Raw genomic sequence first — 15,863 nt, 5'->3', positions numbered from 1 at the left:
CTATAATCATTCTATCTAAATTGGCAATCTATTTAAGCATAAAAATTCAAAAAGAAAAATAATATAGCACCTTCGACTGCACCACAGACTAAAACAGTTAAATGTGGTTTATTAAATATTAGGTCTCTCTCTTCTAAGTCCCTGTTAGTAAATGATATAATAATTGATCAACAAATTGATTTTAATTGATTTATTCTGCCTTACAGAAACCTGGTTACAGCAGGATGAATATGTTAGTTTAAATGAGTCAACACCCCCGAGTCACACTAACTGTCATAATGCTCGAAGCACGGGTCGAGGAGGAGGATTAGCAGCAATCTCCTCCATAAAGCTAGGACATCTTACTACTCATCACTAATTGAAGAAAATAAGAACAACCCCAGGTTTCTTTTCAGCACTGTAGCCAGGCTGACAAAGAGTCAGAGCTCTATTGAGCCGAGTATTCCTTTAACTTTAACTAGTAATGACTTCATGACTTTCTTTGCAAATAAAATTTTAACCATTAGAGAAAAAATTATTCATAACCATCCCAAAGACATATCTTTATGTTCAGCTGCTTTCAGTAAAACCGGTATTTGGTTAGACTCTTTCTCTCTGATTGTTCTCTCTGAGTTATTTTCATTAGTTGCTTCATCCAAACCATCAACATGTTTATTAGACCCCATTCCTGCCAGGCTGCTCAAGGAAGTCCTACCATTATTTAATGCTTCAATCTTAAATATGATCAATCTATCTTTGTTAGTTGGTTATGTACCACAGGCCTTTAAGGTGGCAGTAATTAAACCATTACTTAAAAAGCCATCACTTGACCCAGCTACCTCAGCTAACTACAGGCCAATCTCCAACCTTCCTTTTCTCTCAAAGATTCTTGAGAGGGTAGTTGTAAAACAGCTAACTGATCACCTGCAGAGGAATGGTCTATTTGAAGAGTTTCAGTCAGGTTTTAGAATTCATCATAGTACAGAAACAGCATTAGTGAAGGTTACAAATGATCTTCTTATGGCTTCGGACAGTGGACTTATCTCTGTGCTTGTTCTGTTGGACCTCAGTGCTGCTTTTGATACTGTTGACCATAAAATTTTATTACAGAGATTAGAGCATGTCATAGGTATTAAGGGCACTGCGCTGCGGTGGTTTGAATCATATTTGTCTAATAGATTACAGTTTGTTCATGTAAATGGGGAATCTTCTTCACAGACTGAAGTTAATTATGGAGTTCCACAAGGTTCTGTGCTAGGACCAATTTTGTTCACTTTGTACATGCTTCCCTTGGGCAGTATTATTAGACGGTATTGCTTAAATTTTCATTGTTACGCAGATGATACCCAGCTTTATCTATCCATAAAGCCAGAGGATACACACCAATTAGCTAAACTGCAGGATTGTCTTACAGACATAAAGACATGGATGACCTCTAATTTCCTGCTTTTAAACTCAGATAAAACTGAAGTTATTGTACTTGGCCCCACAAATCTTAGAAGCATGGTGTCTAACCAGATCGTTACTCTGGATGGCATTTCCCTGATCTCTAGTAATACTGTGAGAAATCTTGGAGTCATTTTTGATCAGGATATGTCATTCAAAGCGCATATTAAACAAATATGTAGGACTGCCTTTTTGCATTTACGCAATATCTCTAAAATCCGAAAGGTCTTGTCTCAGAGTGATGCTGAAAAACTAATTCATGCATTTATTTCCTCTAGGCTGGACTATTGTAATTCATTATTATCAGGTTGTCTTAAAAGTTCCCTAAAAAGCCTTCAGTTGGTTCAGAATGCTGTAGCTAGAGTACTGACGGGGACTAGCAGGAGAGAGCATATCTCTCCCGTGTTGGCCTCTCTTCATTGGCTTCCTGTTAATTCTAGAATAGAATTTAAAATTCTTCTTCTTACTTATAAGGTTTTGAATAATCAGGTCCCATCTTATCTTAGGGACCTCGTAGTACCATATTACCCCATTAGAGCGCTTCGCTCTCAGACTGCGGGCTTACTTGTGGTTCCTAGGGTTTGTAAGAGTAGAATGGGAGGCAGAGCCTTCAGCTTTCAGGCTCCTCTCCTGTGGAACCAGCTCCCAATTCAGATCAGGGAGACAGATACCCTCTCTACTTTTAAGATTAGGCTTAAAACTTTCCTTTTCGCTAAGGCTTATAGTTAGGGCTGGATCGGGTGACCCTGGACCATCCCTTGGTTATGTTGCTTTAGACGTAGACTGTGGGGGGGTTCCCATGATGCACTGTTTCTTTCTCTTTTTGCTCCGTATGCATCACTCTGCATTTAATCATTAGTGATTGATCTCTGCCCCCCTTCTCGGCATGTCTTTTTCCTGGTTCTTTCCCTCAGCCCCAACCAGTCTCAGCAGAAGACTGCCCCTCCCTGAGCCTGGTTCTGCTGGAGGTTTCTTCCTGTTAAAAGGGAGTTTTTCCTTCCCACTGTGGCCAAGTGCTTGCTCATAGGGGGTCGTTTTGACCGTTGGGGTTTTTCATAATTATTGTATGGCCTTGCCTTACAATGTGGAGCGCCTTGGGGCAACTGTTTGTTGTGATTTGGCGCTATATAAGAAAAAAGTTGATTGATTGATTGATTGGCCCTGAGATAAATCGTGCAACGACTGTGATACTAAAAGTCATAGCTTATGCAAAATGAATACAAGAAACCAAGAAGTGTAAGCAATTGTTTCCCCAATATTTTCCTCATTTGAAATAATAGCAAAGAAATGAAAATGGGAAAATAACAATCTATTTTGAAAGATCAGTCAAGTGCTCAATTTTCATTTTCGGCAGGGATAATATGGAGTAACTTGGGCCAAGTTTGTTGTGATTTGGCACTTTATACATAACATAATTACACATGAATTGAAATGTAATTGAATATTTAAGTGTATGTCTGTGTTGATATGTAGTGTGTTGTGAATTTGTGTATATGTGGTTATGACTGTTATAATTGTTGGACTCATTCTAGCAGGGGTGGGTGTTGGTGGAATGTCAATTATACACAAGGTGACATGTGGGCAGGCTCGAAGATAGAAGACGTCTGGCGAGAGAAGAGCCGGATCCCACACAGCTTCCACCACCAATGGATCTGAAGAACACTGGAGCCGCCAAGCCCTGCGCCCCAGGTGGCCACTGTCTTCAGCAGTCAGACCCGGTACTGCTGGCAGAGAACAGAAACAGTATTGATGAGTGTGAGTTCGCACACTCAGTAATCCCACAGTCTGTGTTCTTTTGGGAGGGAGCACCTCCACCTCCAATCACACACTCGTGCAGCTCCTGTCTAATCACTTATCTGGTTGGGGTGTGAAGTGAAGCCGTCGCTGATCACACCAAACGCCAATCCCACAGATAAGGAAAACACCACAGGAAAACGGCTGCAAAGAAGTTCAGATTATTACTCAATGTTTTAAGTCAGCAGAGAAAATTACCTGAATGGTAGCTGATTTCTCGGCGGGGAGGTGGAGTTGCAGTCCGGCTTTTATGGAGGATGACGTAGATGAGTGACAGCTGGTGTTGATGATGTGACATCTGTCACTCCACTAGTTTCGGCGCCCTCTCGTGCTTGAAGCCCGCACTCCAAGCAGGGTGCCATCTGGTGGTGGTGGGCCAGCAGTACCTCCTCTTCAGCGGCCCACACAACATAATTCTGTTAATCCAGCAGTATGTGTTAGACTCTCAGTTTTTGATTTTCAGCAGGTCTCTTCCTCCTCCTCCGCTGCCTGCAGCATCCTGTAAAGCACTGAGCGGAGGGATATCTACATTCCTCCTCACTCAGATTCGCTCAGCCTACTGACCTCATTTGCTGCACTGTGATTAAATAGTCCCCAGACTTTGAGAAGCCCTGGCTTTGAGAAGTTATTTTATTTAAACAAGTGATGGCCAATTTTAATGGCAAAATAAATAAACAAGCCAAGAATCAAGTTCATTTGTGGTTCTAAATATTTTTAAGGTGGTTTTATTCACTTTTTTTGCCTCTGCCACAATGTTTTTGTTTTCATAACTTTATTTAAAAAGAAATATTAACAAACATTAAATGAACAGTATAGAAAGAGATAGAAAATAAATTGTACAAAAGTAAAGGGATTCTTTAACATCAATTGTCTTTTTAAAAAAATCTCTTATAGAGTGTGACAGTTTTGGACAAGTTAATTTTTCTGGTAAAAAATATGAAGGTTGAATAAAATTGAACAGGGGTTCAAGCTGGAACCGTTGTGCTCCACTTTACTTGTGGAAAGGTTTTGTTATAAGCTGTTTACTCGGAATGTATTTTTTAAAATAATATTTCATACATTTGTTGTTTATTTGAGAACATTTGATTTAACTTAGTACCAGGCTACACTTTGCATTTATTTTATTTTCCTGTTTGTATAATGTTACAATAAATTGTTGGTTTAAACAACAACCCAATGTTGGTTTTGTATTTTGTTCCCATACTGTACCGAAATGAACCGAACTGTGACCTCAAAACCAAGGTACGTACCAAACTGTGATTTTTGTGTATTGTTACACCCCTACTTAGTACTATTTGCTGTTTCATCAAGGTTCCTGCTGGGCCTTTATGGTTAGCAGCTGTAGCAGCTATGAGACACACAAGGTCCTCACCGTATTTCACCCCAGCAGACAATCCCCTACCCCTCCCCTACTAGGTGTCACAACGTGGATAAGGGGTTCGATTTTGACACTTGTTCAAAACCAGTAAAACACAAAACACAAGATCAAAATCTACTGGACACAATATGGCCCCGGTAAACTCAGTGGTCCTTCCTTTGATGTTTAAGTCTGTTTGGCCTTTGGTTGATATTGTGACAGAATAAATAAATGTTATGAACATTTTAAGAGAATATTTAGAACCAGCATAAACATGTAGCTTTATCTTAATAACAAAATATGCTGCTTTTAACCAAACCTATTTTCATTTAAGCAAATGTTTGTGTTCCTGCAGGTCATAAGTGGTGTCCTCACAGCTGTTGGGGTCTATGCTAAGATTGCCAAAGAGAAAGGTATGTTTCATAAACCAGGGCTTCACCACATTCCTGAAAACCAGGGCAAAACGTGACATTAGGCTGTGTATCTGTGCAGATGTGGTGGACACCATCACAGTGGATCCGGCTCTGCTGCTGATCACAGTCGGCTCTCTAATGTTCCTCATTACGTTCCTGGGCTGTTTTGGGGCACTCCGTAACACCACCTGCCTGCTAAAAATGGTATGACATCCATTTGCAAACTAACTATGAGAGCAAATCAGGGAAGTGTAGCACACAGCACGCAAGTCAACAAAGTACATTTATTTTAAAATAAATGAATTTGTCAGTGTAGCCAAATGTCAAACTTCATAGCCATGTACGGTGTCTTGCTGCAGTTCCTGGGGATCCTGGCAGCTGTTCTTCTCCTGCAGGTGGCAGCCGGAGTTGTATGTTACGTCTTCACTGACATGGTAACATCACACTGATGTTATGTAAAACATACACATGGACAAACACGTCCTGGACCCAGATGACCTTTTCTTACAACTAACTTTGTCACCTGAATAATTCAAATAATTAGAAATATGTGACTAAGCTCCTGAAATGATCCCCCTGCTCTGCCATACGAGGTATTGACATGAATTTGACAATCCAAAATCATTAAAAGTTAGGACAATATGGAAAATACAAATTATATATAAAAGTCTGCAGTGATTCTTAGAGTGAGTTTGTTTCCATTACAGACAAGCTATTTCATTTTTTTCCCCCATCAATTTCATTTTGTTTGTTAATTTTCATCCACAATTTCTGTAGCAGGAAAGATGACCTCTCCTCTGCTTGGGCAAATTGCGCTGTTGTGTTGCTGCTTTTTTGGCCAACCACCTGAAGCTAGTACACTATAAAAAGTTGGAGTGTGAAGGATATGGTGTCACTTTTTATAATGCACCCTCTTCAGATGGTTAGCCAAAAAGGCAGCAAATGTATCAGACCAATTTCTCCAAGCAAAATGTAATCCCCAGCATTTTCATTATTGCCCCAATGATGGACCAGTTAAGGCCAAGAACAGCAGGGCTAATTCTTAGGTTGAAAAAACAACAACCATGTTGAACACAAGTCTGACTGGGTTTGCAATGCCATGCACTAGTTCTCCCATAGCTCTTGGAAGATGATGGACATTGGAATGTTGACCTGCCATCACCCGTGTCACTGTACAGGCCCTTCACCAGCACCTGAACATGTGGTTGTGGGGTGAGCCTAGTGGTGTCTGGTTTGAATGGTGCTCTTCTAATTTATACAAGGTTAATTGTATCTTCTATTTCTGCTACCTGTCTAACTTTTCTGTTAGTGTTTAGGTGTAACAGCTGTAAAATTTTAGCTCATTATTTTACTACTGTGTGAATCTTAGGCGTGGTTAGTGTTTTTGCGAGCAGTTACCTTGCGCTGACTTCAGTTATGTGTTTGGATTTTCTGGTGCACAATTTACATTACATTTTTTTTGTGTTTTGTTTTTTTTTTTGTTGTTTGTTTTTTTATTTTTTGTAGATATGTAGGTGTACCTTAGTATACACTAGTAGAGTTCCACCTTAGATTTGGAATATATAATAGAAGATATACCTTACTGAATTTTCATGACACTCTACATTAATTGTTGGGGAAAGTGTAGTGACACGGACCCACAACAGGGGGCGCAAATGAACGGTCAATAGATGAGCCAAAAGGTAACAATTTAATGTTGTGAATGTGCACAACGATGATACAGACAATCACAGAATCTGATAGCAGTCAATACACCAAGGTCACGTGTGGGCAGGCTTGAGGATAGAAGACGTCTGTCCTGAGAAGAGCCGGGACCACACGATTTCCACCGCCACAGAACCTGGTGAATACTGGAGCCGCCAAGTCCCGAATTCCCAGGTGATCACCGTCCCCGACTGTCGGATCTGGTACTGCTGGCGAGGAGCACAAACAGTGAGATGTGGGTGTGTGCACACCCAGTAACAAAAACAGTCAGAAGGTGGAAAGTCACCTCCACCTCTAATCACACACTCGTGCAGCTCCTGTTACACCACTTATCTGGTTTGGGTGTGAAGCGAAGCCGTCGCTGTTCACACCAAACGCCAATCCAGCAGATAAGGCACACCACAGGAAAGCGGCTGCAAAAAGAGTTCAGACTATGACAGTTTTAGATACAGCAGAGAATATTACCTTCACAGGTAGATGATATCTCGGCAATGAGGTGGAGATGACGTCCGGTCTTTATGGAGTGAGATGATGTAGTGTAGATGGGTGACAGCTGTCAAGAGATAATGAGTGACAGCTGTTACCCCCGGCTGTGTCCGTGGCGGCAGCGCCCTCTCGTGCCTGAAGCCCGCAGTTCTGGCAGGGCGCCCTCTGGTGGTGGGCCAGCAGTACCTCCTCTTCTGGCGGCCCACACAACATTAATCTTAATAATAATAATAATAATAATAATAATAATACATTCCATTTAAAGGTTCCTTTCAAAAAACTCAAGGACACCATTACAATGCAGAAATAAGCAGATATAAAAGCATAATAATAAACAAATTAGAATTAAAAACTTTAAAGGACATTTACCAGTTAAAATAAATTAAATTACAATTTACACAAGACAAAACTTATGCAGTGAATGAGTGGAGCTCATGGTGAATAGGCTTTCTTGAACAGGTGGGTTTTGAGACATGATTTAAAAATAGCCAGAGAATCAATGTTACGGATATCCGGTGGAAGGGAGTTCCAACCCAGACAGCAAATAGATCCGGGCCGGATCCATCTGGTACCAATCCTGAAAACAGATCCGGTCCAGACAGTTTTTGCACCCTGGCCCAGATCTGGCACGGCTCCGCTTTACAGTTCTGGAACAGATCCGGACCAGATCTGAACTGGATCCGCAAAACACCAACCGTTTACAGACCAGATCTGGGACAGATGTGGTCCGCATCACAGCACCGTGGCAGGAACATGGGGCATAATGATAAGCAATTTTATCTGCACTCGGTAGAAACTATCCATTAGCGGTTGTAAACTCTGTATTCTGTAATCGTGATTGTCACTGAGGCTTTTTTAGATGCTTATTGCAAAGCGGTTTATTTCTTTACGACAATCAAGTTTTATAAGTCCAGGGACACTGATCTGTGTGTTATAGATACAAATCAGTTTCCACGGATCCACGGAACTTACCCCTGTAAAACTTGTTCCTGCCACGGTGCTGTGATGCGGTCCACATCTGCCCCAGATCCGTGCCAGATATGGTCTGTAAACGGTTGGTCTTTTGCGGATCCAGTTCAGATCTGGTCCGGATCTGTTCCAGAACTGTAAAGCGGCACCGTGCCGGATCTGGGCCAGGGTGCAAAAACTGTCTGGACCAGATCTGTTTTCAGGATTGGTACCAGATGTTGGACTACATCCGGCCCAGATCTATTTGCTGTCTGGGAAAGGTGTGACTGAAAGCAGATTGACTAAAAGCTCTAAATCCCATAGTGATCAAGCGGACAGGAGGAATGGTGAGGCTGAGAGAAGATAATGATCTGAGGGTGCAGCCAGGTGTGTGTGTGTGAAGAAGTTTAATGAGGTATGGCGGGGCGAGGTTGTGGAGGGCCTTTGATGGTTAGAAGGATGATTTCATAGTAAATGCGGTGAGTAATTGGAAGCCTGTGAAGTTGTTGAAGAACGGGGGTGATGTGGTGAATAAATGGTGTTCCTGTGATTATCTGAGCTGCTGCATTCGGAACCACTTGGAGCTTATGAAGAAGCTTTTGGGGGAGACCAAAGAGGAGAGAGTTGCAATAGTCCAGGTGGGAGGTGACCAAAGAGTGAACCAGGATACCAGTGCTGACAGAAGTGAGTGACGGGTGTAGACGATTAATGTTCTTCTTATTTCTGATGTGATGTTGATAGAAAGGGTGGCTCTCTTAGAGAGCCATGTCCGTAAGCTAGAGTTCAGTGGAATTAGACAAATGGGCGGTCCAGGTGAGTTTAGTGTTGGGCCGGCTAACGCGTCCATTAACATTAGCTTAGGAACAGCGGCTAGAGAAGATGGCTTTCAAACTGTTGCTAGGCAAAAGAAGTCACACAGGGCTTGGTGCTTGGTGGAAGTCACACAGGGCTTGGTGCTTGGTGCTTGCTCTGGGCCCCTCCCCAATCGGACCGGGAGTGACATGTTTAGCTGCATGTTCTCCTGCTCTGCTTGAATTGCTGGCTGTATGAGTGGTGTCCAAAAAATGAGGTGGGCTTCATAGATAATTGGCAAAGTTTCTGGGGAAAACCTGGTCTTGTTAGGAGAGACGGCATCCATCCCACTTTGGAAGGAGCAGCTCTCATTTCTAGAAATCTGGCCAATTTTATTAAATGCTCCAAATCGTGACTATCCAGGGTTAGGGTTAGGGTTAGGGTTGGGACCAGGAAGCAGAGTTGTCTTACAGTAGTCTTACACACCTCTCTGCAGCTTCTCTCCCACTGCCATCCCCCCAATACCCCATCCCCTTAGAGAAGGTGCCTGCTCCTAGACCACCAATAACCAATAAATCAGCTTTTACTGGAGGTGCTCAGGTCCAGGTCTAAACGCTGGGGTGATCGGGCCTTCTCTGTTTCTGGGCCCAACCTTTGGAATAAATTGCCCCCTGAAATGAGAATCATCTCTGACTTAGAGCTTTTTAAGTCCAGGCTCAAGATGCATTTGTTCAGGCTGGCTTTTAACAATCAGTAGCATGATGGCACTTTATGCTATTAAATGTTTTTATGCATTTTTTATATAATTGTTTCTGTAATGGTCTTATTTTTGGATATTTGTTTTTATTATGTTTTGTTTTTAAATTTTGTTGTAAAGCACTTTGGTCACTTTGAGTGTTGTAAAGGACTCTAGAAATAAACTTGATTGATTGATTGATAACCAGTAAAAATCTATTTAAGCATAAAAATTCAAAAAGAAAAAATAATATAGCACCTTCAGCTGCACCACAGACTAAAACAGTTAATAATTGATTAATATGTTGATCAATTATTATATCATTTACTAACAGGGACTTAGAAGAGAGAGACCTAATGTTTAATAGACCACATTTAATTAATTAATAGAAGGAGAGAGCATATTTCACCCATATTGGCTTCTCTTCATTGGCTCCCTGTTAATTCCAGAATAGAATTTAAAATTCTTCTTCTTACTTATAAGGTTTTGAATAATCAGGTCCCATCTTATCTTAGGGACCTCATAGTACCATATCACCCCACTAGAGTGCTTCGCTCTCAGACTGCAGGCTTACTTGTAGTTCCTAGGGTTTGTAAGAGTAGAATGGGAGGCAGAGCCTTCAGCTTTCAGGCTCCTCTCCTGTGGAACCAGCTCCCAATTCGGATTAGGGAGACAGAGGTGGTTAGAAAGCTCCTCGGTGGCAAGGCTCCTGGGGTGGATGAAGTCCGTCCTGAGTACCTTAAGTCTCTGGATGTTGTGGGACTGTCTTGGCTGACATGCCTCTGCAACATCGTGTGGTGATCGGGGACAGTGCCTCTGGATTGGCAGACCGGGGTGGTGGTCCCTCTGTTTAAGAAGGGGGACCGGAGGATGTGTTCCAACTATAGGGGGATCACACTTCTCAGCCTCCCCGGTAAGGTCTATTCCAGATTACTGGAGAAGAGAATTCGACCGATGGTCGAACCTCGGATTCAGGAGGAGCAGTGTGGTTTTCATCCTGGTCGCGGCACACTGGACCAGCTCTACACGCTCCATCGGGTGCTCAAGGGTTCATGGGAATTCGCCCAACCAGTCCACATGTGTTTTGTGGATCTGGAGAAGGCGTTCGACCGTGTCCCTTGGGGCACCCTGTGGGGAGTGCTCCAGAAGTACGGTGTCCGGGGTCCTTTGCTAAGGGCTATCCGGTCCCTGTACGACCGCAGCAGGAGCTTGGTTCCATTTGCCGGTAGTAAGTCAAACCTGTTTCCAGTGCACATTGGCCGCCCCAGGGCTGCCCTTTGTCACCGGTTCTGTTCATTATTTTTATGGACAGAATTTCTAGGCACAGCCAGGGTGTAGAGGGGTCTGGTTTGGGAACCACAGAATCTCGTCTCTGTTGTTTGCGGACAATGTGGTTCCTGTTGGCTTCGTCAAATCAGGACCTTCAGCGTGCACTGGGGTGGTTTGCAGCCGAGTGTGAAGCGTCCGGGATGAAAATCAGCACCTCCAAATCTGAGGCCATGGTTCTCGACTGGAAAAGGTGCTTTTCCCTCTTCAGGTCAGTGGGGTGTCCTTGCCTCAAGTGGAGGAGTTTAAGTATCTTGGGGTCTTGTTCACGAGTGAGGGACAGATGGAGCGTGAGATCGATAGACGGATAGGTGCAGCATCTGCAGTGATGCGGTCGCTGTATTGGACCATGGGGGTGAAGAGAGAGCTGAGTAGGGGGGCAAGGCTCGCAATTTACCGATCGACCTACGTTCCAATCCTCACCTATGGTCATGAGATTTTGGCTCATGACAGAAAGAACGAGATCGCGAGTACAAGCGGCCGAGATGAGTTTCCTCCGCTGGGGTGAGGAGCTCGGTCACTCGGGAGGAGCTCGGAGTCGAGCCACTGCTCCTCCACGTCGAAAGGAGTCAGTTGAGGTGGCTCGGGCATCTTTTCCGGATGCCCCCTGGACGCCTCGCTGGAGAGGTGTTCCGGGCACGTCCCATTGGGAGGAGGCCCTGGGGAAGACCCAGGACACGCTGGAGGGACTACATCTCTCGGCTGGCTTGGGAATGCCTTGGGGTTCCCCCGGAGGAGCTGGGGGAGGTGTGTGTGGATCGGGAGGTCTGGGCGGCTTTGCTTGAGCTGCTGCCCCCGTGACCCGACTCCGAATAAAGCGGAAGAAAATTGATGGATGGATGGATAGCGCCAAATCACAACAAGGTTGTCTCAAGGCATTTCACACAAGTAAGATCTAACCTTACCAATCCCCAGAGCAACAGTCATAAGGAAAAACTCCCTCTGAGGAAGAAACTTCAAGCAGACCAGACTCAAAGGGATGACCCTCTGCTTGGGCCATGCTACAGACACAAATTACAAAACAATTCACAAAACGAATATACAGGAAATATTGCCGGTGCACAGGACAGTTTCAGGAACAGACACCACACCCATCTCTGGATGCAGCCGCACCTCAAACAAATCAAATCAAATCAGTTTTATTTATATAGCGCCAAATCACAACAACAATTGCCCCAAGGCGCTTTATATTGCAAGGCAAAAGCTATACAATAATTACAGAAAAACCCCAATGGATCAAAACGACCCCCTATGAGCAAGCACTTGGCGACAGTGGGAAGGAAAAACTCCCTTTTAACAGGAAGATACCTCCAGCAGAACCAGGCTCAGGGAGGGGCAGTCTTCTGCTGGGACTGGTTGGGGCTGAGGGGAGAGAATCAGGAAAAAGACAGCAGAGATCAATCACTAATGATTAAATGCAGAGTGGTGCATACAGAGCAAAAAGAGAAAGAAACACTCAGTGCATCATGGGAACCCCCCAGCAGTCTAAGTCTATAGCAGCATAACTAAGGGATGGTTCAGAGTCACCTGATCCAGCCCTAACTATAAGCTTTAGCAAAAAGGAAACTTTTAAGCCTAATCTTAAAAGTAGAGAGGGTGTCTGTCTCCCTGATCTGAATTGGGAGCTGGTTCCGCAGGAGAGGAGCTGGGAGAAGATGGGACCTGATTATTCAAAACCTTATAAGTAAGAAGAAGAATTTTAAATTCCATTCTGGAATTAACAGGGAGCCAATGAAGAGAGGCCAATATGGGTGAAATATGCTCTCTGCTTCTAGTCCCCGTCAGTACTCTAGCTGCAGCATTTTGAATTAACTGAAGGCTTTTCAGGGAACTTTTAGGACAACCTGACCCTAACCCTAACCCTAACCCTAACCCTAACCCTAACCCTACAATAGTCCAGCCTAGAGGAAATAAATGCATGAATTAGTTTTTCAGCATCACTCTGAGACAAGACCTTTCTAATTTTAGAGATATTGCGCAAATGTAAAAAAAAGCAGTCCTACATATTTGCTTAATATGCGCATTGAAGGACATATCCTGCTCAAAAATGACTCCAAGATTTGTCACAGTATTACTAGAGGTCAGGGTAATGCCATCCAGAGTAAGGATCTGGTTAGACACCATGTTTCTAAGATTTGTGGGGCCAAGTACAATAACTCCAGTTTTATCTGAATTTAAAAGCAGGAAATTAGAGGTCATCCATGTCTTTATGTCTGTAAGACAATCCTGCAGTTTAGCTAATTGGTGTGTGTCCTCTGGCTTCATGGATAGATAAAGCTGGGTATCATCTGCGTAACAATGAAAATTTAAGCAATGCTTTCTAATAATACTGCCTAAGGGAAGCATGTATAAAGTGAATAAAATTGGTCCTAGCACAGAACCTTGTGGAACTCCATAATTAACCTTAGTCTGTGAAGAAGACTCCCCATTTACATGAACAAATTGTAATCTATTAGATAAATATGATTCAAACCACCGCAGTGCAGTGCCTTTAATACCTATGGCATGCTCTAATCTCTGTAATAAAATTTTATGGTCAATAGTATCAAAAGCAGCACTGAGGTCTAACAGAACAAGCACAGAGATGAGTCCACTGTCTGAGGCCATAAGAAGATCATTTGTAACCTTCACTAATGCTGTTTCTGTACTATGATGAATTCTAAAACCTGACTGAAACTCTTCAAATAGACCATTCCTCTGCAGATGATCAGTTACCTGTTTTACAACTACCCTTTCAAGAATTTTTGAGAGAAAAGGAAGGTTGGAGATTGGCCTATAATTAGCTAAGATAGCTGGGTCAAGTGATGGCTTTTTAAGTAATGGTTTAATTACTGCCACCTTAAAAGCCTGTGGTACATAGCCAACTAATAAAGACAGATTGATCATATTTAAGATCGAAGCATTAATTACTGGTAGGGTTTCCTTGAGCAGCCTGGTAGGAATGGGGTCTAATAGACATGTTGATGGTTTGGAGGAAGTAACTAATGAAAATAACTCAGACAGAACAATCGGAGAGAAAGAGTCTAGCCAAATACCAGCATTACTGAATACTGAATAAATGATATGTCTTTATCTTTAGGGTTAATCTTTATCTAAACAGAGACAAAAGAAAAAAAAAACAGAATCAAGCATCAGAAAGATAACAAATACAGTATAATTTGTCAGCATTAAGCAAGAAGAAAAACAGAAGAAATACTAAGGTGATATCTGACCACTAGCCCTAAGCTTCACTAAAAGACCCCAAATTTAGCTAAAGTTGAGGCCGCGGCCTGCTCCGTTTCCTAATAAAATCAATTAAAAGAATAAAAACCATAGTAAAATACTATGCAAGTATGCTAGCCATATGAAAGGGAAAATATCTGTGTCTTAAATCTGGATTCAAAAGTCTGTACAGAATCTGACTGTTTTATTGATGTAGGGACATCATTCCACAGAACAGGGGCACGATAAGAGAAAGCTCTGTGACCCACAGACTTTTTATTCACCCTAGGGACACAAAGTAGTCCTGCACCTTGAGAACGCTAAGCCTGGGCCGGTACACAGGGTTTAATTAGGTCAGCTAGGTAAGGAGTTGCCAGTCTGTGAACAGTTTTAATAGTAACAGAACCTTAAAATTTGATCTCACTGGGACAGGAAGACAGCGAAGAGATGCCAAAATGGGTGGAATGTGATCAAACCTTCTGCTTCGTGTCAAACATCTGGCAGCAGCATTTTGAACCAATTGGAGACCCCTAATGCTGGACTGTGGTAAACCAGAAAATAGAACACTGCAGTAGTCCAATTTCAAAGAGACAAACGCATCAATCAGGGTCTCAGTATCAGCCATAGACAGGATGGGATGAAACCTCACTATATTTCACAGGTGGAAGAAAGCAGTCCTCGTAATATCTCTAATGTGGAGGTCAAAGGACAGCGTAGGATAAAAAATTACCCCAAGGTTCCTCACTTTGTCTGTGTGATGTATGACAATTCTGTAAGGTATGTCTTCTATAATACATTCCAATTCTAAGATAGAACTCTACCAGTGTATACTACGGTATATCTACATATCTAAAAAAGAGGAGTAGAATAGAAGAGTAGAATAGAGTAGAGTAGAGCCATTTGGTGTTAAGAACCAGGGATAGTATGACACATGAGCCTAGGTTAAGCGTTAAATGGTCAAATTGATGCCGATGTCTCATTGGACCAAGAACCATCATTTCGGTCTTATCAGAGTTTAAAAGTAGGAAGTTGATAAACATCCAAATAAAGGATATTATTAATATATGAAGAAAGGTTGACCCACACTGCAGCTCTGTGATGTCTCTTTGTGTTCCTCCATGTTAGGTCCCACCCACTTTCAGATTGAATGAGTTGTAAATGGTGTCACATGAGGAGATCATTTTACATTAAGCTGAAGTTGATTAAATTGGTTTGTGTTTGTCTTTTCAGAAGAGTTTAATTTCATTCATTTCTATTCAGGTGATGGAGAGGACGGAGAGGCTGATAATGAGGACCATCGTCCGCTACAGGGAGGACCCCGACCTGCAGAACGCCATCGACTTCATCCAGAAGAAGGTGAAACAATAAAAAGCTTCCACAAAGAAAGAATTCAGCATAAAAGGACTTTGACAGCTTTACATTTTGACTATAATGACACTTGAATGAGGTTCATACAATTTTTGTTTGTTTGTTTTTGTGTTAAACAATTTGATCTTTATCACACAGTGATGAAGTCACTTCTTTAAACAAACATCAGAATGAATTTTATACATTTTGAACATTGCAAGATTAGATTTCAAGATTTTGAAGACTTCCTTTATTCTCATTTCAGTATTTGCATATGCAGTATTGTTGCCAGCACCAAGAAGCCTAACCTAGTGCACTGGGAAGCAAATCCCAT

At 42.5% G+C, this 15,863-nt stretch overlaps 1 protein-coding gene across 1 annotated transcript; it reads left to right on the top strand.

Moving 5' to 3' along the window:
• Positions 1–4,127: 4,127 nt before the first annotated feature.
• LOC117506156 (tetraspanin-33-like) lies at positions 4,128–15,550 on the top strand. The gene is made up of 4 exons (XM_034165657.1): positions 4,128–4,989; positions 5,069–5,193; positions 5,349–5,423; positions 15,443–15,550. The coding sequence occupies exons 1-4, from the start codon at positions 4,914–4,916 to the stop codon at positions 15,548–15,550; spliced, it is 384 nt and encodes a 127-aa protein (XP_034021548.1). The 5' UTR covers positions 4,128–4,913.
• The last annotated feature ends 313 nt before the right edge of the window (positions 15,551–15,863 follow it).

Source organism: Thalassophryne amazonica, unplaced genomic scaffold (assembly GCF_902500255.1).
Source record: "Thalassophryne amazonica unplaced genomic scaffold, fThaAma1.1, whole genome shotgun sequence".
NCBI lineage: Eukaryota > Metazoa > Chordata > Actinopteri > Batrachoidiformes > Batrachoididae > Thalassophryne > Thalassophryne amazonica.
The sequence above is the reverse complement of the archived record's forward strand: the minus strand, read 5'-3'. Positions and strand labels throughout refer to the sequence as shown.